The sequence below is a fragment of the Ostrea edulis genome, chromosome 4 (assembly GCF_947568905.1).
Source record: "Ostrea edulis chromosome 4, xbOstEdul1.1, whole genome shotgun sequence".
Taxonomy (NCBI): domain Eukaryota; kingdom Metazoa; phylum Mollusca; class Bivalvia; order Ostreida; family Ostreidae; genus Ostrea; species Ostrea edulis.
This window is the reverse complement of record NC_079167.1, coordinates 10,811,902-10,837,639: the sequence shown is the minus strand read 5'-3', so window position 1 is coordinate 10,837,639 and position 25,738 is coordinate 10,811,902. Positions and strand designations below refer to the sequence as shown.

Genomic DNA, 25,738 nt, shown 5'->3' with positions numbered 1-25,738 from the left:
GTAGAGCACCTGACTGGAAATTCAGGAGCCTCTGTTTGAATCCCAGTCTGGTCTGTTGCATTTTGAGCCATAGACCAGCCAGCCCCTGGAGCTGACAGGTGAAAATTGATGGCTAGATAGCTCAGTTGAAGGAGCACCTGACTGGAGATTCATAGGGTCCGGGTTCGAATGCTGGTCTGTATGGAGCACCAAATTCACATAAACTCGAATTATTTGAAGATATCAATTCAATTATTGCGCGCAATTGAATTAATCTACTGAATTGATGTGTGCTATAATTGAATTATTGAAATGCAATTTTGCGAGCAATAATTCCACCGCAGATATTAACTGAATTAATGCACGCATCAAATCAATTATTGCTCTCATCAATTGAATTGATGCGCGCATCAAATCAATTACTGCTCTCACCAATTGAATTAATGAGCGCATCAAATCAAGTATCGATCTCATCAATTTAATCGACGCTCTCGTCAATGGAATTGATAAGAGCAATACTAGTAATTGATTTGATTCGCGCATCAATGTTTAATTTTTGCACGCAATATAATTGATTTGAAAGTATCTTCAAATAATTGAAGATACCTTCAATTATTTGAATTTATAAAAATTGCCCCAGACCCCTTGTCTCTGAGGATTGGTCCCACTACTAAACTGAAATTCTGCATCCGCCCTTAACTGTCTACATGTATTCATTAAAGTCTGCATCCGCCCTTAATTGTCTACATGTATTCATTAAAGTCTGCGTCCACCCTTAATTGTCTACATGTATTCATTAAAGTGTGCATCCGCCCTTAATTGTCTACTTTTTTGTGGACTTTTTAGATACATAAATGTGTCACGTGGTACTTATCTGTATACGATAATTCTACGTACTGTACATGTACATAACTGTATCATGTTATATCTATCCAATATCTGTATGTACATGTCTTAAACATATATTGTGTAATCTGATGAGCCAATTGCCTCAAAGAAATAAATGAACTGAACCGAGACAAAACAGCTGACAATGGCTCATTAAATTGGCTGGCCCGTAATCACACAGCCTTTCATCCTATATAACTTTTCAAGGTAGGAAATCTCAAATTATAATTAACGAGGAAGATTAACTCAATGGTTAAGGTGTTGATACACACATAGAATTAGGTCAATAATTGTAAACAACTCGTTTTCCCGGTTTGTATATAAAGTTGGCCATTCAAACACAGAAGCTAAGAACTGACCGAACATATGCTGGATATGTTGATTGGGATCATAATTTATAAAATACACAACATATTATACTGTTTTGGACCATTATCCTGTGCATAATACAGTTAAAGGTACTGGTCTTGAATCATACATTTTAGGCAATCCCGACACATAGTATAAACAGTTTGGTGTTATTCGTTAGTTAGAGGGAAACTTAAAAGTTCAAAGGCGAGGTGAAGTGGTTACAGGTGAGCTGCAAGAAGAAGCTGAGCCCCAGGAAATTTCTCCTGATGACGTATAATACATGGTGGTTTATGTAGATCTGTTAGTGGAGTGACAAACGTAGCTAGATAAGTTGTTTATTTTTCGAGTTTAATGCCTTGTGGCTGATTTTTTCTTTCTTTCTAGCTGACAATCCAGAGTCACCCGTAGTCAAAATCAGTGTGCCAAGAACGGCATAACAATCGATATGAAACACGTCAGGCAGCATTTGACCCAATGATAGGTTTAGTTGTAATAATGGCAAACTGGATCTCGATTTACAAACTGACCATACGCAGAATAAGCTTTTTGCGTATCGAATAAATTGAGAGATATAAACACCATATGCAGGTGACAATGGAAATGTGGGAAGTTGACGGTGGAGAAGCTGAGTGGTGTCTTTTATTTCGAGTTCACAGGGATATATCGAATCAACATATGAATGAAAATGATTATTGTTAATAGATGATACGTCGTCGATATATCTAAATGTCGAATTGAAGGCCACAGCAAGAAATTTTTTCATCTCACGTAGAAGTTTTTGAATAAATTCTGCTTCAGAAGAATATAAAAATAGGTCAGCTAACAAAGGAGCACAATTCGTGCCCATGGTAAAATCCCAACATACTGTTGGAAGATTACGAAGATATTGTCAATGAGGAACTCCAGCATATTTTGTTTAATTTCAACTCCACAGTACTTGTGCATGGAATCAGAGTGGTGTTTAACAAAGTAATTTTTGGGATGACTGATCATTAGATCTATATGAATATGTCCAGTTTCCATTTTGTTGAAAAGGCAACTGTCTATAATGTCAAAAAGTCTAGTCTTTAATTTGTCGCGAGGAATGTCGTGTAAAGTGTTGAAAAGTACGTTTTGGTGTTGTTGATCTGAGAAAAGTTTTTCGATTTCAAATATACTAAAAGTTCTTTAGAATATTTTAGAATCCACATTTTATTTACATTTACACCACTTCTATGGAGCGCCAAATTAACATAAACTCAAATAATTGAAGATATCTTCAATTATTTGAAGATATCATCAATTCAATTATTGCTCTCTTTAATTGAATTAATGCGCGCATTAAATCAATAATTGCTCTCATCAAATGAATTAATGCGCGCTTCAATTCAATTATTGCTCTCTTCAATTCAATTGATGCGCGCATTAATTCAAATAATGAGAGCAATAATAGATTTGATGCGCGCATTAATTCAATTATTGCTCTCTTCAATTCATTTGATGAGAGCATCAATATAGTAGAAATATTGCTCGCAATAATTAATTTAGAGCTCGGTATAAATAATTTGATGATCTCTTTAATTCAATTGAAGATATCTTTAAATCATTTACGATGCTTTTGTATAATGAAATAATGCGCGCATCAATTCTTTTAAAGAGAGCAACAATCCAATTAAAGATATCATTAATTCAATTGTGGATATGTTGAATTGAAGATATCTTTAATTATATAGTTGCTCTCTCTAAAAGAATTATTGCTCTCTTCAAATGAATTAAAGATATCATTAATTCAATTGAAGAGAGCAATAATGGAATTAATGCGCGCATTAAATCAATTATTGCTCTCATCAAATGAATCAATGCGCACATCGATTCAATTATTGCTCTCATCAATTGATTTGATGCGCGCATTATATCAGTTATTGCTCTCTTCAATTGAATTGTAGCGCTCATCAATTCAATTGTTGATATCATTAATTCATTTGAAGAGATCATTAATTCAATTAAAGCGCGCATAAATTCAGCTGAAGAATTAATGATATCATCAATTCAATTAATGCGCGCAATAATTCAGAATTGAAGATATCATTAATTATTTGAAGATATCTTTAATTCAATTGTTGCGCGCATCAAATGAATTGATGATATCTTCAAATAATTGAAGATATCTTCAATTATTTGAGTTTATGTTAATTTGGCGCTCCATACACTTCTGGCATATGTAGTCGCAAAGTACGTTTGAAGTTTCTCCGTCACAGCCGTTGATATTTTCGTGAGGAGCAAAGATAGGGGCTTGGTAGAACACTTACTGGATCCAGCAATGTATCTTTGTAAGGTTTTTTGTGTAGTTTAGGAATCCAGTATAGGTACAGTAACTCATATTCATTCGACCCATTGACTGGGATATTAAATGTGTCTAAAACTGAAGCATGGCTTTGGAGAATTTCATCTTTTGAAAGGGCAGTAGGAGTATAAGTACGATTACCAAATGTGAAAGTAATGCCAAGTTCGTTTAAAATACAGTTGTAATTAATAATGAGCCTTACAAACAAAGACAATGTTGTTACAAGCTTTGTCAGCTGGAATCAAAATATATTCCTCATGAAACCTATTTAATTTTCCTTTTCTCTCATGATTTTGATCCCTCTCGAGTATTGCCGATGCGGAAAGGTACATCGTCGTTAGACACGCTTACTGAGTGACAAAACGAAAGCATTGCAAGTAATCTATTTGCAAAATAACACTGTTTGCTGTGCATCGAAAACCACTTGCTGTGTATTAGGTGGTTTGTCTCGTTTTTTTCTTCTTGAAAGATGACTGTTCGTTTTGCAGTTACGTCTGGTTGTGAAGTACCAGATCATCAATTTTGCTTTTATGTATACTTGTTTTGCAAAAAGGTCCGTTGTTTATTAAATCAAAATTACGGAACCACAGGTTCGAAATAAGCTTTTTTGTTTTCAAAGTCCCCCCCCCCCCCCCCTCTCTATTTATGATTTTTTTTTGGGAACCGTTATCAGACTGTACTGGACACAATTGCCGGTACAGGTAACGAATAAATAACTGTTGCGGTAACCCCAATGTTTTTTGAACTTGGACAATGCAGCAATTACTTTATCAAATGCAAACTATAAAGGCTTGTTTGATTGCAACAAACCAGATTTGGATTCAAGATTCCCAAGCCCATTAGAATACCATTTGTCTGCTCATAAGGATGCTTGGGTTTATATTACCTCATTAGTTACACTTCCACCTTTGTGCCAGTTATGACCTTCTGTTGTCTCTTTATTACAAACCTTCCGGCTTCCCAAAGTGTGAACTACCTTCTAGGTGCCCATGAAGATTTTGGTAAAGGTCATGCCTCTAAATGATTTCTATGCAGTCAGCCTATGTGCTAGATGTTCAGGAGAAAAAATATTTCCAAATGCTCATTCACTATACTTAATATGTCCATATAACCAAGTCCAAAGGCTGGAGGGGGGGGGGGGGGGATGAGTATCCCAATATCAACAGAGGTTTCCCTGATCATTATCACTATCACTCAGTGTAATTATTTAGTGTTCAAAGACATTAGATGAATTGTGACTATTGCATTTTTACTGTGTACCCCCCCCCCCCCCATTTTAAAAAAAATATCCAAGTCCCTGATCAAAAGGAAATCGCAATTTTGGTAGATAACATTAGAACTCATGTACTCTGGTTGTTTGATACCCAGGGATGAAGGAGATTTTAATCTTTTCATTTCATGGATATGTCACCCCCCCCCTCCCCCCCCCCCTCCCTTCTAGAACCAGGAGACCTCACTCAGGGGCTGTAAATTTCACAATTTTGGTAGCAATTGTTATCCTCATCCTTACCATATAGTCCAAGAAGACTTTAAGATAATGATGCATTTTCACTATACAAGTTAAGTCTCATCCACAACGGAACTCCTGTCCCAGAGGCCATAAATTTCAGTTTGCTAGAAGCTTACTTTTTCATTGTGATCATTACCGTAACCCTGGGATAATTAGTTTTGGCTTTTGATATCAAAGAGTGATGGAAATGATTCTTGGAAGAAGTAATGCCTTTTCTCTATGAGCAACAACCTACCCTTTGCACCAGGAATACAGACCCAGTGACCATGAAATTTTGGACCAAGAAAATCCAAAATCCTTGTTCCCTTTACCCATATAATGTGACATGCCAATTTCCAAAAGTATTTGAGAAGAAATTGAAAATATGCAAATGTTATCACATAATGACCAACAATATAGAAATTTGTAATGCAAAACCCCATGCAATACGCCAGTTTCAAGATAAGAGCTCTCCTGTGTAGGAGGTACATTTAGTAGAACTTTGAGGGCCCAAGTGGGACAGAGTGAACCTACTGTCAGTGAGAAAGACGATAAAATGTATTAAAAGCAGCTTTTCTTTAAATATGTAAATGTTGGAAACACAAAATACTATTGAAAGAAATGTTTTACTAAAGCAGAAACATAAAAACAATGTCATATTTGAAAGTAATATCCTGGATATGATACCTACTACCAATAAAATTACGTGATATAATAAGAATTCCATGTATCTAATTACTCCCTGAATACTTATCACTTACTTACTTTGTTTATCAGTTGAATTCGGGTGATAAAACAGCGTATGAGAGACTTAATGAGTACATTCACTTATGCAGTGATGAATATGCGTCCCACTCCCGCATGTAAACTAGTTGTTTCGCGCCTTACTATGTACGAGAGTTCTTCAAAGGGAAATAACTCGAGCGTATCTCGAAACCGGCGTAGAGGACTTCATACATTTTCATGCTGTAACAAACTAATATTATTATGCTCCATGTTTTTGTTTTAAGTGATCTATAATTTTTCTGAAGATATGGTGTCAAAAAGAAGCGACTACACCTTAACAAGGAAAAATCATGTCAACGTGCTTAAAAATATAGTTTCATGCTTCCCATACTGATCAGACTAGTATTCTACAGTTTCCATGAGGTAGATAATGTCAACTAAAGAATATGCAAGGAAAGAATGACTTTCCCTTTTTTATTCCATTATCTTCTTTCTTCTGAGTGAAAAGAAATTCATGCAAGCCCTATTGCTGAAAGTAGTAAAATACCTTTTATGCACAATTATATTTTACAAGTAACAAAGATGATCAAGTATTTCATACAGTTTATTCATAACTTTTACTGTATCAACAGTATAAAAATGATGGGCTAAATTCATGAACCCATGTACTGTTACATCTATAGACCATATTCACAAATGATGTATTACAAAGTTTGACAGAATAAGGCTGTACATGTTTACATCCAATATTTTTTTTTTATTATACATGTACATATATAATTAAAAATTACCATCTGTTTCTAAAAGTGAGAGCAAATGATTTACATTATCACAGAAATGTTCAGAAGTGAATTCATTATTCCTTCGGACAAAATGTAATGATGGAATGAGTGTGAACTGATGAGGTTTACTGATACAAGACACCAAGTGTCATATAGTGGTACCAGGATTATCTCCCTTAGTACCAGTTTACTGTTTATAGTTGAGTACCAGTTTACCATTAGTTTAATACACAAGAAAGCCATGAATACAAAACCGAAGTAAAGGCCGTTTTAGAAGAAAACATAGCACTATCACTGATCATAAATTAATGATAATAAGCACACTTTATGTACAATAGCTTCCGCATTTAAATGCATCTCCTTTTGTTAACAACACCCAATATTAAAAATTCAAACATACAGGCCTTTTAACATCAAATCTTGTATTAAACTATTTGGTTTTTTTAAATACAAAGCTTACTTAAGAATCTATAATATTATCCTATTTTTCATCTTGACTTCATTTTGGCTTTCCTGGCAGAGAAGAACAAAGCATGTGAATTGCAATGAAGCAAAAAATTGTCAAAAAAGCCATGAAACAAAACTCTATGAAGCTTCTACCTAGCAATCACCTCTACCTTTGAATACTAATGTATCTTGAATATCAGTCTTCACAATGAAACCCAGACATTCACTCAGCAACACACAGAACAACCACACAATACAAAATCAAGTTTCTCTTCTGATCAGATTGTAAAATTAACACCAGTCTAATGTTTACGTAAAAAAAAAATCATACACTTTTAACGAAAGTCTACCCCAAAATTTTTGAAAAATGAAATGAGACTTGGTGAATATGAAAAATCTATGTTCTCTCTCATAAAAGAAAGGAATTTCCAGTCTCGTTATGATTAGTTAAAACAACTTTCTCTGTAAAGTTTTGACTTAATACTTTACAATAGATCTTTGTACATCAGTTTTGTTCATTAAATGCGTGGTGAAAAAAACCCCCAACAAACCAATCAATGTAATGCATTCCCAGATATAAACTTGCTCAAACTGCTCAAAATGGATAAATACGTAGACGTGTGAGTGAATGACCCTCCAGTGATATACACCACCAGCATCTCATGAGTACACCAGCATGCTCTCCAGCTGTGGAGTCATTTATCTTGTTATGGCATACCTTCATATTGCACACAATTTTTTTAAGCATCTCTCAACGGGAGTCATTTTAGAATGTGCTTAAAATTAGCAATGCCTCAAAAAGCTCCATTACCTAAATTATCCCATCTTGTTAGAAATTTATGAAATTAGATAACAAATTTTTAAGAGCCCCCCAAACTAAAGCTTGAATAGGAATATTGTGGACGATAAACAATAACTACAAGAAGCAGTGAAAGACGGATCATCACAGAGGAATCAAGTATAAACAGAAGCTGCTAATGGACTCCCTGATCATGTTGTGCCGTGAGCAAACGATTAAATATACAGGACCCGCTGCTCAAAGTTTGTGTTTGTCATAGGCCCTTTGTTCCTGGACATTGTCAACAGAAATATCAGAATTATTGTCAAGGGCGGTGAAATCTGAAATAAAAAGAAAATAAATCAGCATGTGTAGCCTTCTTAGACTGATATGTGGAACGAATTCTCCATGCTTATTGCATACTCCATTCATTTCCATGAATGTTCTGTAAGTACATGGACACACAAAAATTCCACTGCAATGATTAAATCATTACCTTGTTAGATGTTTGCTCTCCTCATGAACAGCCATTTCTTTACTCTTAAATTCATTCAATTCTTTTCTAATAGCAGCCTGTAAAACACATACATATTTCTGTAAGTATTAATAATGATAGAAATGCAAGATTTTGTTGCATGTACTTCATAAGTTCAAAGATCTTTAAACAGTAAATTATTAAACAAGAGGCCCACAGGCGTTATCGGTCACCGGAGTGTTAGTTAAAAGTATCACTAGTTCCAAGGGCTATGGAATCTAGAAAAATTTCCTGATCTGAATATCTAAGCCAAATTCTAATATTCAGCAACAGTATAAAACAAGATATGTTCTTAAAACTCCAATGCCCCCCAAAGTTCCTATACTGATGAAAGACTTCACATAATATATGTAACATTAACATGATATGACCCATCCAAGAGTCAAAACCCTGGGGTTGTGAAATTCACAATTTTGGTACATCCTTTTCTGCTTTTCCTACATTATACCATATCAGCAAACTTAAAGAGGTCTTTCAAATGATAAAGACAATAATGACTATAATAATTTTGGCTCCTGGAACCAAAACATGAAGTACATGCAACAAAAAAAGGGTCATGAAATTTACAATTTTGATAAAGGACTACATGTACTTCTCAATTTAGTATCAATAGCATTAAAAAAGATATCATCTAAATGTTTTACACATATACACTATATATACCGAGTTCAATCTAATTAAAATTAGATGTTAGATACGCTCACATACTCGCTACACAAACATCTATAAACAACATCCCGTAGAGGGTCACGTCAGAGGTCAAATGTGCAACAGCCAATCATATTTCTTGCTTCATATCGATAGGGTATTATCCCACAATTCCATGTATTGTTAACGCAAGGAAGAGAAAAAATGGCGGAACCCACGATCGTGACTTGTTTATCGCGTGTTTTTATTTGAATTTTAAACTATGGTGACATCGGGGGATCTTTTCATGTATACTTCAACAAAAAAGACATTTAAGTATCTGTTCTTGTTCATTTTTCAAAGCCTCGAGATCAAATATCTTCAAAGCGGTTTTAATTGCTTCCATGTCTTCTTTGGTCGCCATCTTTAATAAGTAACCAAATACAGTATACAATGATGATTCTCATTGGATGCCGATATCACTTTTGTCTTTGTAGCGATTGGTTACTTTTTCATGCAAATTTGACCTCTGACGTGACCCTCTATGGGATGTTGTTAGATGTTTGTGTAGCAAGTATGTGAGCGGATCTAACATCTAATTTTAATTAGATTGTACCAAGTTTGGCCCCATTCTGGCATCAGAACCTTTACTCAGGAGATCATGAAATTTACAATTTTGGTAGAGGCCTTCCTGCTCTACATCACTATGCATATTGTTTTTCTTAAAGATATTCGGTTGCAGGGATTTTTGAAAATTTGTCAATTTTGGTCCCACCCCTAAGACCCAAAGGGTGCAGGAGTCCTGAAATTTACAATTTATGTTACCCTTGTCCAAAATATGCTTCATACCAAATTTGAAAAGAATTAGAATGATAGTTATCAAGAAGTTAAAAATGTTCATTTGTTAACACATTTAATCACTGACCATTTTGGCCCCACCCTCATACCAAAGCCCCTAAAGCCCCTACCCCTGGAATCATGAATTTACAATTTTGGTAAATTCTAAATATCCATTCAATTTCATTTAAGTATCAATAGCATTAAAGAGGATATCTTTTAAATGTTTTACACATACATGTAAATACCATATATCAAGTTTGGCCCAGCCCTTGAGTCAGAACCTCTACCCCGGAGATCATGAAATTTACAAGTTTGTTAGAGGCCTTCCTGCACTACATCACTATGTATTTAGTTTTTTCTTACACATGTGCGATTGTAGAGAAGATTTTTTGAAATTTTGAGAATTTTTGGTAGTTTTTGCCCTGCCTTTAAGGCCCCAGGGATGCAGGAGTCCTGAAATTTACAATTTATGCCCCTCCTTTGTACCTAATTTGAAAAGAATTGGAAGGGTAGTTATCAAGAATTTAAAAATGTTCAATTGTTAACACTCGATGGATGACAACGGATGCTGAGCAATTGCAATATGTTACCCGAGTTTACTCTGGTGACCTATAAATTCAATAATTAAAAAAAGTTTGCCCCAGCCAAATTTGACTCCCCATTCATAATGTGTGCAACTGCACACTTTAATAATTGACTGTAATTTTTCTACATGTAACAATTTTCCTTGCTTATCTATGACAATACTACAACAACTGACCTTGTCCTTGGGCGTCAGTCTGGTCCATGGTTTATCCGCCCGTCTATCATATTCATGGGCATCTGTCCACTCAACATAATCATTGAATTTGATGATCTTTCTCTCTTTTAATTCCTCTATACTGGGTCTAAAGCTCAACTACAATAAAAATCCATTTAGCATCACATCTAATTTGGACCAGATGGAGAAAGATATATCAGTTTATGAGAACAAAAAACTTGAATTGAAATGGTCGTCTGAAGTTGTTGATTGGTTGTGCTGTCACTAGAAGGAACCAAGGTTAGCATGTGACTAAACATGTCTGGGTAGCAGCACTGTAGGATTGTCTTAATACATTGGTAGTAGTGGGCTGACAATAAATTTCATTAGTACCTATCTAATTGGGGCCAAGTGCATGTAATTTGGTAAGTTATAAGGCACTGATTCTTTGAAAATAATTATAATTCTGTATGACTATACCTAGGTATATTTTCACAATATCATTAACATATTGCAAATGTTCTCGACTTTTACTTCCAGTCTGACATTAGTGCTATTATACTACTATATTATTGCACAACAAACTATAATTTGCTTTTAATCTTAATTCTTGAAAATTCAACAAATAGGATTGAATAAGATCAAACATTTTGTGTCCATAATTATGAAAAATTTAGTAACTAACATTCATTGTTTTAATCTCAATCATTAATTGTTTTCCTAATTCAAAGTGGGAATCATAAATGAATGTAACAAGGAATGGAATATTGTATGCAATTATATATTTCATGAATAAGAACAAATTTGATCAGACGAGAATGATAAAGTAAGTCAGGGCAAATATATATGTTTCATGAAAAATTCAGATTCCGCAGACCTACAGGTGAAGAGCTGGATGGACAACACAAAAGAGAGGACCCGAATGGACAGCCCTATACCCTGATCAGAATGGCAGAAGACAGACCTGGTTGGCCTACAGGTCGTCCAATAAGTCTTCTCTATGGCCATCGGTCAGGGGAATGAGAGATGATGAACAATTCAAAACACATGAATAAAATGCATAATTTTTTTACTTTCATATTCATTCAAATTGGATTTAAAATCATCTTCCAACTATGTATTCATCTTACACTAAATTCATTTTGTCAAAAGACTGAGGATATGTTGTTTGAAAAGAATCCACCTTTAATCCATGAAAATACCAGTTGTAAAAACAAAATTCAGAGGCATAAATTAAAATCCCCTACTGCAATCCCCACACTAAACAGTTCATTAATACTGGGACCCCAGACACAAAATGTAATGCACCCAACAAATACTGGTTATAGCATAGGAGTCAATCATTTTTACAGACCTTCCACTTGTCTATTGTCAATATAAACATTTCTACAGACCTTTCTTATGAGGTATCGTTTCTTTTCCTCCTTATCCTTCTCCGCCTGGTCAATAGACTGGGCTGAAATTAAGAAGTATAACTGAATTATACTTAATTACAAATTATAAGCATGATGATGTGAAAGTAAACAAGGAGATTCAAATATACATAACTGTTATTTTGCTATTAAAACAGGTCCAACACTCTTAATAAATATCTATAACTGTTACATAACTCATATATGTATATATAGTGTTTGTATGTACATGTATTTTCATGCTGCCCCTTGAAGGCCCTTGGTTGGAAAAATGAATATGTTCTATTGTTATTGCCACAGGTCCTACACTCTTATACAGTGAAATTCTTTTTGGACTGAAGGAAATGGCTGATTTAAAGGGGTGGCCAGTTCACAAAAAATGAACAACTCCTGCTGAGTTATGTCCCCTTTCTGAAGCTTATAGTGATATACTGCTAATGATTTTTCATTGATGATTATTGACTTTTAAGAAAACTTTCTTACACTTCTAAAGTGAGTAATAGTAAAACCCACATTTTACAATTTGTAATTAATTCAGCACTGTATCAAAATTATTTCAAAATTTCTTAAAAGTACTGTAATATGAAATAATTTAACTGATTCTTTACATTGAGCTATTCCAACACATGTCACTTAATCATTTCATCTAGGTACATGTACTAACCACACAGTAGTGAAGAGCTCATGGACCTTGTATCAGTAGTTTTAAAACACTTTTGGTCGCAAGGCCTTAAACGTGTGGCTTCTTATGTGACCACCAGCTTATGGTCAGTTTTGAGTGGGGATACATATATTTCTAATGTTTGTTGTTTGAAGTATTCAGTTGGGAGCTGTATTGAGGAATTTCACTGTATAGATTATTCTTTATGAACAGTCATGTGACATTCTAAACATTCACTCATTGTTACCCCCCCCCCCCCCCCCCCCCAATCTGTGCTTGCAGTAAACGACAAATCTATCTATCATAACATTCAAATGAGTGCTTACTGTGGAGAATATTCCTCTGCTCTAACTCTTCCTGTGTCGGTCGCAAACTCAGTCGCCTGAAAAACAGAATTGTGCAATGCATTTATCTTGCATCAACAAGACATTTTTAACTATACCTTTACTAAATGTATGAATTTTGGTTCACACTCTAACAATCATTTGTATCGATCCCTAAACACCAGGACAGTATTCTCTTTAACATGAACATGGTCTTATTTTATTATGCATGGTATATGGAACTTAGTACTTTTTAACTTATTGACAGAGACCACCTTTAAACGCGCCTGATAAGTTTGCTACTAACGGCAGACATATTGACTATCCCTGATGAAAACACACTAACCTGATCAATTTGCTACCAATGGCATGTCTGTCTTCCACTTTCTGTGATATCGTTTTTTCCTGAATAATGTTTTTCTCCACAAGTTCTATTCTTGAAGGTCGGTTGCTGAGGAACCGGGCCAAACTATCTTGTCGAGCCACCTTTGCTGCAAGTGATGCTACAAATGGAAGGAATAACATTAGACCTGCATCACCCTAAAAATGTCCTCCCTAAAGCTGTTTTCAATGAATTGCTTTACATTTATTTCACATGAGTACCACAGATCTATTGTTCCCCAAGTAAGTCAGCTTATTACGGCAATCACACAGAGGGACTGAATGAAATGTGGTACTCCCAATCTCAATATTTAACACATGTATACATTTACCTACAACTCTCATTGTTATCCCATTTTTAGAAGACATACGTATGTAGTAGACCCTAAAATTGATACTTTCCTCAGGAAACATGTGTGCATTCATTAGTCAGTGGTTGTACACTGATCTATGGTATTCTTGGTATACATTTCTCTGTCCACAAATCATATGCTGTCATTGAGACAACAGTCTGTTTATGGTAACAGAGGAAATGTTGTCATGGCAAAGAAAATGCCACAATTAACACTAAACTAAGTACAATCTCCTATTATGTACCATACACTCCTTTTCTCAATGAATTAAATGAATCATTCAACAGCGTGAACATGTCAATGAAACAACTCCTATGTATTACAGAAGAATGATGTTTAAAAATGCAGTTGTTTCAGTTTTTCCTACTTTAAAAAGAAAAATATTCAAAATCTTTCTCATTTTAAAATCAAATTAAAAAAAGATTTCAGCTTTGTGCACACCTACAGTGTGCTTCTACAGTACTTGCATGTACTCACTTCAGGAAACGCTAAAGTAAGCACTTTTAGTTCACTGATTTCATCAGTTGAAAAACGTGTTAGTGAGGTATACCTACATGTCATTAACTACTGCTGGTAACGAATTCAATATTAACTTCATGGCAGTCAACGTATTTTCTTTCTCACCATCTTTGCTAGCCAATTGTCTGATTTCCTTACCCTCATCTTGGTTAGTGAAGATGGTTCTCATCAGCATAGAGTATATATTCAAAAACACTCTTATTACTAGAATTACAGCTACAGAATAATTATTACAAACAAAGAGTACTATAAAGTTCGAAAGCTCTCCGTGTTCTTGATAATGCAAATTCAATGGGAAAACATCTCACTAAGTGTTATTTCTGTCATTCTAATATACTGTAAGTCAACTTCTTCTCATTTGTGGTAAGTATTCACTAAACACAACTTTCTCTCAAATATCATATAATTATTGATATTTTTGGGGTCAATACAATGCTTTAGCTACCCGAGAAGTACAATATTCACAGAGACCAGAGACGAAGGTAAATATTGTACTTTGATGGTGGCTAAAGCAGTGTAATGGCTCAGAAAATGTCAATAATTGTTTTATCATATCATGAATCAATGATTTAAAACCTTGAAACCTGCCACTAGAGCTTACTAAACAATACTTTGTCATTCATCTTTGTTTATAGCTAAAGTGTAAGACCTAGTCAAAAGTGATTAGAGATGCCAGTTTTCATTGGACCAAAAATAATAACCAATCATATCAATTTAAGAATTCTTAATTTCTTTTTAGTCCGATGTTGAAAAAATTAAATGTTATATTCACCTCAAAGGCACGTGAAGGTGAATACAAAGTTCTATTTTTTCTAGCCTGTTGGGTTTCAGAAAATCAGAAAACTCAGAATAATGCACTCATGTAATAACTGTAGTTGTAAATCAGTCATTTTTTCCCCCCTATCCAGAAGGTGTATAAACTGGCTTACAAGTGTATACTTGCTGTGAACATGTTTCAAATTAACAATTCACATATATATAAGAGAAAGGGTTATGATGCCTCCTGATGAATACAATATGAGGTAATACCAGATAAGGAGAATATTCACACAAAGTTCTTTTGTGTAAATTTCCCAGTGGTATGAATTCCATCAATACAGTAAACACACAAGCTTGTTACAACTTACACACAACCTCCTCCTCATCCTCCTCCTCATCATCACGATAACGAATCTCCTCATCATCAGATGAGGAGTCATCTGCAGGGTTATAATCTGGCCTGGTGCCTTTGTCTACTTGACTGTTTGTGAAAGACGGTTTGGCCACAGGTGTGTCAGTTTGGTTTTCTTTATTATCACTAGCTGTAAATTTTCTGCAACAGAAATGAAGAAATAAGCAGAGAAAGATATATATTCACTGCCTTTCACATTTACAAATGATAAGCCTTTTCTGGTGTTACTTTCTGTTTTCCCCAACAATTCTTTGTAACTCATCTGAAAATATTCAAGACCACAAAACATTTTTTGAAAGGACTATAAAATTATGATAAGGCTCTATTTCCCCATTAGAATCAACATGTGTGCTTTTGTTTCAAAAATAAGTGCATTTTATCAATTATGACATCATAAACATGATGTTTTGGTGCTATTTTCGATATTTTGACATGGCTATCTTTTACATACTTTTTCTTCCGTAAAACATTGAGCACAGGCTTGGGCAAACTTTATATTCATACCATATATTTGTCTTTTCAGTACATGTGAAAGAAAATTGCTAGTCTTTAAGCTATGACCAGTCACGGTAGCTCGGTGGTAGAGCATTCACTTCGTAAATAGGAGGTTGTGAGTTCGAGCCCTGCTCACACATAAACAGAGGTTGTGATTGCACCATTGCCAAACACTCTGCATTTAGAAGTGAGAATCATGTTTTTTTAAAATATGACCTACACAAACGGAGGTCATGTGTCACTTCAGGTGATGCCATGTTAAAGAACCCTCACTGCTACGGCCCTGAGGGCTAAGCATTGGTCTAAATTTGTGGTACTTCACCTACAACTGGTGACATCTCAATATGAGTGATAAATTCTCGATGGGACGTAAAGCAAACAACCAACCTTAAGCTATGCTCTTTGTTTTCTAAATGAAATGAGCATTTTGACTAAATATGATTAAAATTGTGAAATAGTGTTACTAAGATGCCATATATTCCAAAAGACTATAAATATCAGACAAAAATGATGTGAAACTATATTGGACCTGATTTATTCTATAAAATAACAGATGATTCAGTATTTCTTTAAAGCTTTAAAATTGTGAGTTATAAGGGGGCCCAAAAAGGCTGTGATCAAAAATAGTCATTTTGTACCAATTTGATATTGCCTGTATATGGGGCAAACATACAGAACAGGAAGAAAATACAACAATCCTATTTTTCATCATCATTACCCTGTAAGGTTGCATAGGGTTAACAGTGAATTGCACTTATTTAACAAAGGGAAACAACTTTTCCAAATAGTAGGGAAAATGAATTGTGACTTGAATTTCATGATTTCAAACATACATCACTGAATAACATAAAATCATGGAATACCTTTCAAAACTAGCAGTATAGTGTGTTAAGACACCTGCAATTAAAGAAATACGTTTCTCATACAAAGTCTGATAGCATATAAACTATTGAGGAAGCTGTAATGAATTTTAATCATTATTAATCCTTTTGTCAAACATGATTTTGATAACACAGGTTGCAAGATATTTATACAAAGGAACACTCTATGCTGTTCATGCAGATGGAGAGAATCAGTTATATATATATATATTTATAGAAGTGAGTGACATTTAAACATAGGTATATGCTAGGTCATGTGCCTGGTTTGTTAATTTCCTGACCCAGAATTACGGATAACCTGTTCATGTTAAGAAGTCATTCACAGGCCAGCAAGATTTTATGAGAATATTTAAATGATGTGATTTTCACTATACTGATGTACATATGTATGCTGTACATATGCACATTTATACATACATATACAAACCACTTTTAGTGGATAAGTCATATCTTTTCTTACCTGAAAAACCTATAAAACACATGATTATTCAGAATGGTACTAGATTATTGCAATATGATGTGGTATATCCTACATACTGCTTTCTTTTGGAAGATTTCTGTTTCACTACATAAACCATGCTAACTTTTAATTCCCTTTTTAAGAAATAAATTTCATTTGGAAAATACATGAGGGAATGAAATTTGACGCTTCATGCCGGTATTCTTCCTGAAGTGCATTAGCCGACATGAAGCATTGCAGTTCATACCCTTAATAAATATGTATTTTCAAAAGTGATATTTATTTCTTATATTTACATTCTACTTTCATTTCTGTTGGAATTTCCAACCATTATAAATAGACATACTATAATTGTATAGATTATTAAGTGTATTGTTCACAACTGCACTGCATTCGTGAGGATAGGGATACCATTACAATTTGTAAAAGAAATTGGAAATATAAATATTATAATAACAAAGAAAGAACTCCCACAAATTTTGACCTCGTAACAAAAATCTAATTCATTCAGTATCCTCACAAAATACTAAGAAGTATTATGTACATTGTACATTGTCTAGCCGACAATCACTCTTAGCAATACTCTGCTTAAGACAACTTGTTCTTAGGAATGTCCGTGAATTTACTTACATTGAGTTGTTTTAAAGTAAAACTTAACAAAAGTGAAATCAAGAAATTATTTTGCAATCGATAAATATCTGGATGCACATACATCTGATTTACTAGTCCAATTGTTGAGGAATTTTCATACACATTCAAATTAACTAGCCCAAAAGGTATATGCTCTTTACAAAGCACTAGCCCAAATCCATAATTTACTTTAGACCATCAATTATTTTGAGCCCTGCAAGGGAATATCTACATGTAAAGCTTTTTTTTCACATTTGTTTTGTGTAAATTATCACAATAAGTACATTTTCCAGTTTACAGTAGGTATATTTCATAGAATCATGATTTAAAAAAATTACCATGGAAACCGCCCTTGACCATAGTCATAAGGGTGGATAGACAGACATGGTGAAATAAGGGTGCCCCCTACAACTTCTCTATGATGGGCATATGTGATGTATTTAATATTATATTAGCAGTACAGTAATACCTGTCTAACTCCATACCTATGTAATCTGTTTCACTATATAACGACTCTTTTTTCCATGTTACTGACACTTTGCAGTGTGACATTCAGTTTAACATGCCTCTGTACCGGAGTGAATTATACATTGCATGTAATTCACCTTTCTTAACACAGCGAGAACTGAATGTGAAACCCCTTGATCAGAAATCTAATGTTTGAATGATTATATTATAACCCCAATATTAACATTATAACCATTCAATTTTTTAAGAGAATGTGAACTACAGGAAAACATAATACAGAACTTTGGGGATTATTTTGTATAATCATACATCAACAAAAATATTCAAAATGGATGCAAGGTGAGCAGAAAAAAAATTCATAAAAGTGTTGGATAAGAAAATTGAATACTGTAAACAGACTTTTATTCATGACGACTTCATTTCGCTATTTATCAGTGATGATCTGGTTCGCGATGACTAATTTTCGTGACCAAGATAATCTTAAATGTACAAGAAACATTAAAGGTCTGGTTGGCGGCGAGAAATATTTGTAATGTAGAGGTTCTCATGAATCTCGTGGAAATTTCTGGCACACAAATAGAAGTTGGTTTACAGTATTGGGATAACAAAAATAGCTTTAGAAAGATGTAACTTACACAAGGCCCCCTCTGAGTTTTGGCCTAGGTGCTGCTACTGGTGTTGCTTTTGGTGAGGACTTTGGTTCACTGGCTTGTACTGTCTCTTCCATGGGTGGTGATTCTATGGTTTCTACATGTGAAAAATGAACAGAGGGAAAATCAGTTGCTGGGGGTGAGTCAGCTGGCCCTGCCCCCTTTAATGCACTCTTTTTAGGTAGTTTCAAGTTGTCCCAGTCAGAAGCAGGTGCTATCTGGAATGTTCCAGTTGGATCACTGAATTCCACAGGCTCCTCAGCCGCCTCTAGAATTGCACAATTGCACAAGCATCAACAAATTTTCAAATGTACAAAAAAAGGCTACAAGACACTTTAAAGTCACTTTTATTTCTTAGTATAGAAAAGAAGGACTAAAATATATTACAGTCAAACCTCGTTATCTCGAACTCGATGGGAGCGAGAAAAAAGTTGGAGATATCTGAGGATTCGAGATATCAAGGGTAAAATACTTGAAGAATAAGTAGTTGGGACTTACATCCGAATCACTTTGACATATCCATGGAAGGTATTCAAGATATCAGTGTTCCAGATACCAAAGTTCAACTGTATATACATGTAGACATACATTTCTTCCTGAGACAATTAGAAGATTAACGTTTTTATGATATATTTCCTACTGCTAGTGTGCATTGTTACCTTCCTTCCCTGGAGAGAGTTGGGGAGGTGGATCAACGGGTTTTTCTTCTGGAGGTGGTGCTTGTTCAAACGCTGTGTTGGACACAGCAGAATCGGGTGTGCTGGTGCCCTGAAGATGTGGGAATACCATCGGTCTGACCTGAGCTGTAGTCAACACTGCAAACAGGAAAACATGGTATGATACATATAGTAAACACAGGGGAAGTAACTCTTTACCAGATTGTACCATGAAAGCTTTCAACAGTACATAAGCTAAACAATCAAACACACAAAGATGTTACACAAACAATGCTTTGCAGAAAAGGGAATATATGGCAGTAATAACTAGTGTGGAACAGGTAGTATACAAAAGAAATAAGATCTGCAGGGGGACACAGTATTTGTTAATGAATCAAAAAACACAGAAGTGTTTTGATGTTATGGGCTTCTCCATTGCACCCCATGTCTTGCCCCCTTAGCCACACAAAAGCCCTGGGTGTGAGAGGCTGCTCAGACATGGAAGAATTTGGATATAGGCACATTACTTTGGAAACATCAAACACTAACTAACCTTAATGGAGCTTTACACTGTAACAGAACATCTGGACAGTAGTATGTACTCATTTTATTTCTGATAATGTACTTCAAAATCTTATGCATCCAGATTCATGTGTTTCCTTCATCCTTATACGATACAATGTAAATACGATACAATGTAAATACGATACAATGTAAATACGATACAATGTAAATACGATACAATGTAAATACGATACAATGTAAATACGATACAATGTAAATACGATACAATGTATATTTCATGCTTACTTATGAATACGATACAATGTATATTTCATGCTTACTTATGAATACGATACAATGTATATTTCATGCTTACTTATGAATACGATACAATGTATATTTCATGCTTACTTATGAATACGATACAATGTATATTTCATGCTTACTTATGAATACGATACAATGTATATTTCATGCTTACTTATGAATACGATACAATGTATATTTCATGCTTACTTATGAATACGATACAATGTATATTTCATGCTTACTTATGAATACGATACAATGTATATTTCATGCTTACTTATGAATACGATACAATGTATATTTCATGCTTACTTATGAATACGATACAATGTATATTTCATGCTTACTTTGCATCAAGAACAAGTTGGATACATACAGAAACAAATATAGAATTCGTACAGATTTGTACAATGTATTAGTGAGCTACAGACAAGAGTGTTATAAGCACAGGAAACCAGGCTTCAGGCAAAAACATTTTGTACCTGATGCAGTTGTATTCGCTGAGCAGGAAGTGATCTCTGCTTGGGTTGTTATAGTAACTGGTGTAGTTTCCATGGAAACAGTGTCTACTGTGGCAGTTCCATTACACGCTGATGATGATATTTCCGATGAATTAACTTCTGTGACAGCTGAAACAAGACAATGTTATCTAAAAACTATGGCATACCATACTTTTTTTTTTTATCAAAATACATTTAAGCAAGCATAAGTATGCTTCTATGGTATTTGCAGTAAATTCACATTCCACTCTATTTTTCCTGTTAAACTACTCTAAAAGCATTGTTTTCTTCCACCCCCCCCCCCCCCCCCCCCCCCCCATCTAATAGTATTCTTGTCTCCACCCTTAGTCAGAGATAAGAGACCACACAGTGCAGACAGAACCCTTCATGTTTTAGAACTGAATTAAACTGATCAAAATCCATATAAAGTTGACTGAGCCAACTGCTTTATCACGTAATGCGCTAATACACATGCGAATTGTATGCACATTGTTTTGTGTTTAACCACATTAGAAAAAAAACAAACCATTCAACTCATAACAATATGTATCTGTGCTAATCAAATCTCTATGATAACATGACAGGATTTTACTTTGATGAATTAATAAATATCACCTGCTCTCATCTTTTATCAAATTTTATGGCTGTATCACACAAGATAGATCATATATGACAGTATCACTTTTTATTTTTGCATTTAATTAACATAACTGTTAACATATATCATCAGGATATAGATAATAAATATACACAATTATACTTCAAATTCATTTAATTTTTTGATACATGTATTTTAGAACAATTCTGTCTACAGAATAGAATGCAAATCCCTCCTCCTTCTGAGATAATGAAGAAATAAACTTCATTTTTGAATATACACAAGGGTATGAACTATACTTCATGAAGTGTTGCAGTTCATACCCTTCTGTATTTTCAAAAATGAAGTTTATTTCTTACATTTACATTCTACTTTTATTTGGAATTCCAAGCTGTTAAAATGGAAGTACTAAATTTATCAAGATTCAAATGCTATGGCTATATCTGGTAACTAGGTACACCTGGATTTGATAGTCTATGTCTATATGGTTATATCTGGTAACTAGGTACACCTGGATTTGATGACCTATGTCTACATGGTTATACCTGGTAACTAGGTATACCTGGATTTGATGACCTATGTCTACATGGTTATACCTGGTAACTAGGTACACCTGGATTTGATAGTCTATGTCTATATGGTTATACCTGGTAACTAGGTATACCTGGATTTGATGACCTATGTCTACATGGTTATACCTGGTAACTAGGTATACCTGGATTTGATGACCTATGTCTACATGGTTATACCTGGTAACTAGGTACACCTGGATTTGATAGTCTATGTCTATATGGTTATACCTGGTAACTAGGTATACCTGGATTTGATGACCTATGTCTACATGGTTATACCTGGTAACTAGGTACACCTGGATTTGATAGTCTATGTCTATATGGTTATACCTGGTAACTAGGTATACCTGGATTTGATGACCTATGTCTACATGGTTATACCTGGTAACTAGGTACACCTGGATTTGATGGTCTATGTCTATATGGTTATACCTGGTAACTAGGTATACCTGGATTTGATGACCTATGTCTATATGGTTATACCTGGTAACTAGGTATGCCTGGATTTGATGGATTGTATGGTTATACCTGGTAACTAGGTATGCCTGGATTTGATGGATTGTATGGTTATACCTGGTAACTAGGTATGCCTGGATTTGATGGATTGTATGGTTATACTTGGTAACTAGGTACACCTGGATTTGATGACCTATGTCTATATGGTTATACCTGGTAACTAGGTACACCTGGATTTGATAGTCTATGTCTATATGGTTATAGCTGGTAACTAGGTACGCCTGGATTTGATGGTCTATGTCTATATGGTTATACCTGGTAACTAGGTACACCTGGATTTGATGGTCTATGTCTATATGGTTATACCTGGTAACTAGGTATACCTGGATTTGATGACCTATGTCTATATGGTTATACCTGGTAACTAGGTATGCCTGTATTTGATGGATTGTATGGTTATACCTGGTAACTAGGTATACCTGGAATTGATGGATTGTATGGTTATACCTGGTAACTAGGTACGCCTGGATTTGATGGATTGTATGGTTATACCTGGTAACTAGGTATGCCTGGATTTGATGGATTGTATGGTTATACTTGGTAACTAGGTACACCTGGATTTGATGACCTATGTCTATATGGTTATACCTGGTAACTAGGTACACCTGGATTTGATAGTCTATGTCTATATGGTTATAGCTGGTAACTAGGTACGCCTGGATTTGATGGTCTATGTCTGTATGGTTATACCTGGTAACTAGGTACACCTGGATTTGATGGATTGTATGGTTATACTTGGTAACTAGGTACACCTGGATTTGATGACCTATGTCTATATGGTTATAGCTGGTAACTAGGTATACCTGGATTTGATAGTCTATGTCTATATGGTTATACTTGGTAACTAGGTACACCTGGATTTGATGGATTGTATGGTTATATCTGGTAACTAGGTACACCTGGATTTGATGGATTGTATGGTTATACCTGGTAACTAGGTACACCTGGATTTGATGGATTATATGGTTATATCTGGTAACTAGGTACACCTGGATTTGATGGTCTATGTGGTTATACCTGGTAACTAGGTACACCTGGATTTGATGACCTATGTCTATATGGTTATACCTGGTAACTAGGTACACCTGGATTTGATGGTCTATGTCTATATCTGATAACTAGGTACACCTGATTTGACTACCTGATACAGCAGGGTCCTATGATTATTAACGATGCTGTGGATTACATTGGAGTCTGTATGGTCATTCTTTGTACGGGGGCCACAATACAGTAAAACTGAATGAAATGTCTTGTTATCTACATAATAAAATGGGGATATTCAAAGTGAACAATCTTTTATTTGCTAAATCTGCATCACTATCTCAGGTACTTAACAAACAACTATGTTAATGCTTTTCAAAGCCTTTATCTTGATACAGAGATCATTGCTTCCAGCAAAATGAGCAATATGCTGATTAGATATACAAGGGACATTCAGCATTTGATTAAGAAATGATAAAAATGAGAAACATTTCATCAAATTTATATAATCATATTCTAAAAATGAACATGACAAAATATATTTACAATTAATTAAATTTCCAATCATGTAATTCCTTGCAAACATCTGCATTTTTCACAATGCAGCATGAGTTATTTCCACCTGAATAGAGGGGGCGGATAGCACATTGCGTCCCTCAATTGATGACATTAATATAAGGAGTAAATAGAAAATATACTATTTCTGACTGTATTTAATTGCCTGTTATGGGATTTTTCTAAGAATTATGGGTAATGACTGAAAACTAATATGACAATACAACAATTTTAGTCACAGATTACATTTATGTGTCCTTTGTGTGATTTTTTCAAAAGAAATGTACGGTTATGATGTAACAAATTAGTCCTCGACTGGTCTTTACATATCAGCAATTTTTCATCATTAATTTTTATCAATATTTCTGAGGACCAAAATACAATTCCATGTGCCTGAAATTGCATGTATAAACCAACGCATGTACATTATTAACTTATCACTTCACCCTGACACTATGGACAAATTTTACTTGTTGCTAAATATTATTGTACATCAGGTACTAATGAACAGAACATGTCAATAATGATGAATCGGTATATCTAGTGTAATCTTTTTGTTGAAACATGTTGTTTGTTTTTCAGTGTGATTCTATCTTTAGAAAATTAAATTTGTGTAAATCAACTTGCAAGTACATTGTACAACTTGACTTGCATTGCAATTACTCGAATGTACATGAAAATAATTATCAGGTATGTAACAACAGGGGGTCTGCCTCTTTTATTAGTTGGTTATTTTCACATGTAGAGTTCAATCTATAGCCTGTTGTTCCCGTGCACCCCCCCCCCCCCCCCCCCCTTAAAAATAGTAGTAGTGAATTGTGGTAGAAAGGTCAAATTTAACCAATGAACTGATCTAAAAGATCAACTCTTGCCCTCTTCCCTCACGATTTAGGACTTAGAGGTTTGAATTTGTTTTATTTTCAAATTGATTGTCAAGAATTTTCAGACAAAATTGTGAAGTCAAGTAACTGTTTGAAAAATGATGCTTCATGTCCGATTATATCACATACTTTCATCATACTTTTATTTCCAGTGTTGTTTTCTAACAGATTACTCCTGAAACTATCTGTATCAATTGTATCATAACTTGGACAGAAATCAACATCAAATAAGGCTGTAACCCCTCCTTCCCCCACCCTACAATTTGACAAAATGTAAATTCTAAAACATTTTCTCCATAAAATCAAAACTAAACAATGTTTTTATCATAGATATAACACAACCTTTTAAAACTCAACATAATAAAAGATTTTGGTAATGTAAACTTTACTATACATTGTTAATGCAATTTATGTGATGCTTAGGACTCCAAAAATAAGACCATTGAAAATGTAAACTTATCGAAATCTGAAAATTAAGAAAAATAGTTTAAAATACACAAAATAAGTAATATTCAGCACAATACCCTACAGTTTCAACATTCTTCTTTTGTTAATCTGAATATTGTAATGAATATTAAGCAAAATTTTGTATGTTTTCAGTACAAGTAATACCTGGATGCTTCCTCACAATAAGAGGTCCCCTGAGCACTTAACATGTTTCATGCATAAGCCCCGTTAACCCTTACCCAATTGTATACTATATATCATAATCTTATCACACTAATAATGCATTCATGCGTCTGACTGCAGCAGATACA

The 25,738-nt window shown here is 34.5% G+C and overlaps 1 protein-coding gene across 2 annotated transcripts in view; it reads right to left on the bottom strand.

Moving 5' to 3' along the window:
• Positions 1-6,344: 6,344 nt before the first annotated feature.
• LOC125671952 (phosphatase and actin regulator 4B-like) overlaps positions 6,345-25,738 on the bottom strand; it is a 50,866-nt gene continuing 31,472 nt past the window's right edge. For both annotated transcript variants that reach the window (XM_048907949.2, XM_048907950.2), the window contains exons 4-13: positions 20,860-21,006; positions 19,568-19,723; positions 18,894-19,176; positions 15,281-15,465; positions 13,247-13,403; positions 12,904-12,959; positions 11,899-11,960; positions 10,526-10,663; positions 8,260-8,336; positions 6,345-8,104 (exon numbers count right to left, since the gene is read on the bottom strand). In XM_048907949.2, coding sequence (XP_048763906.2) covers positions 8,089-8,104; positions 8,260-8,336; positions 10,526-10,663; positions 11,899-11,960; positions 12,904-12,959; positions 13,247-13,403; positions 15,281-15,465; positions 18,894-19,176; positions 19,568-19,723; positions 20,860-21,006 — 1,277 coding nt within the window. In that variant the 3' untranslated portion in view covers positions 6,345-8,088. The remainder of the gene's footprint in view (positions 8,105-8,259; positions 8,337-10,525; positions 10,664-11,898; positions 11,961-12,903; positions 12,960-13,246; positions 13,404-15,280; positions 15,466-18,893; positions 19,177-19,567; positions 19,724-20,859; positions 21,007-25,738) is intronic.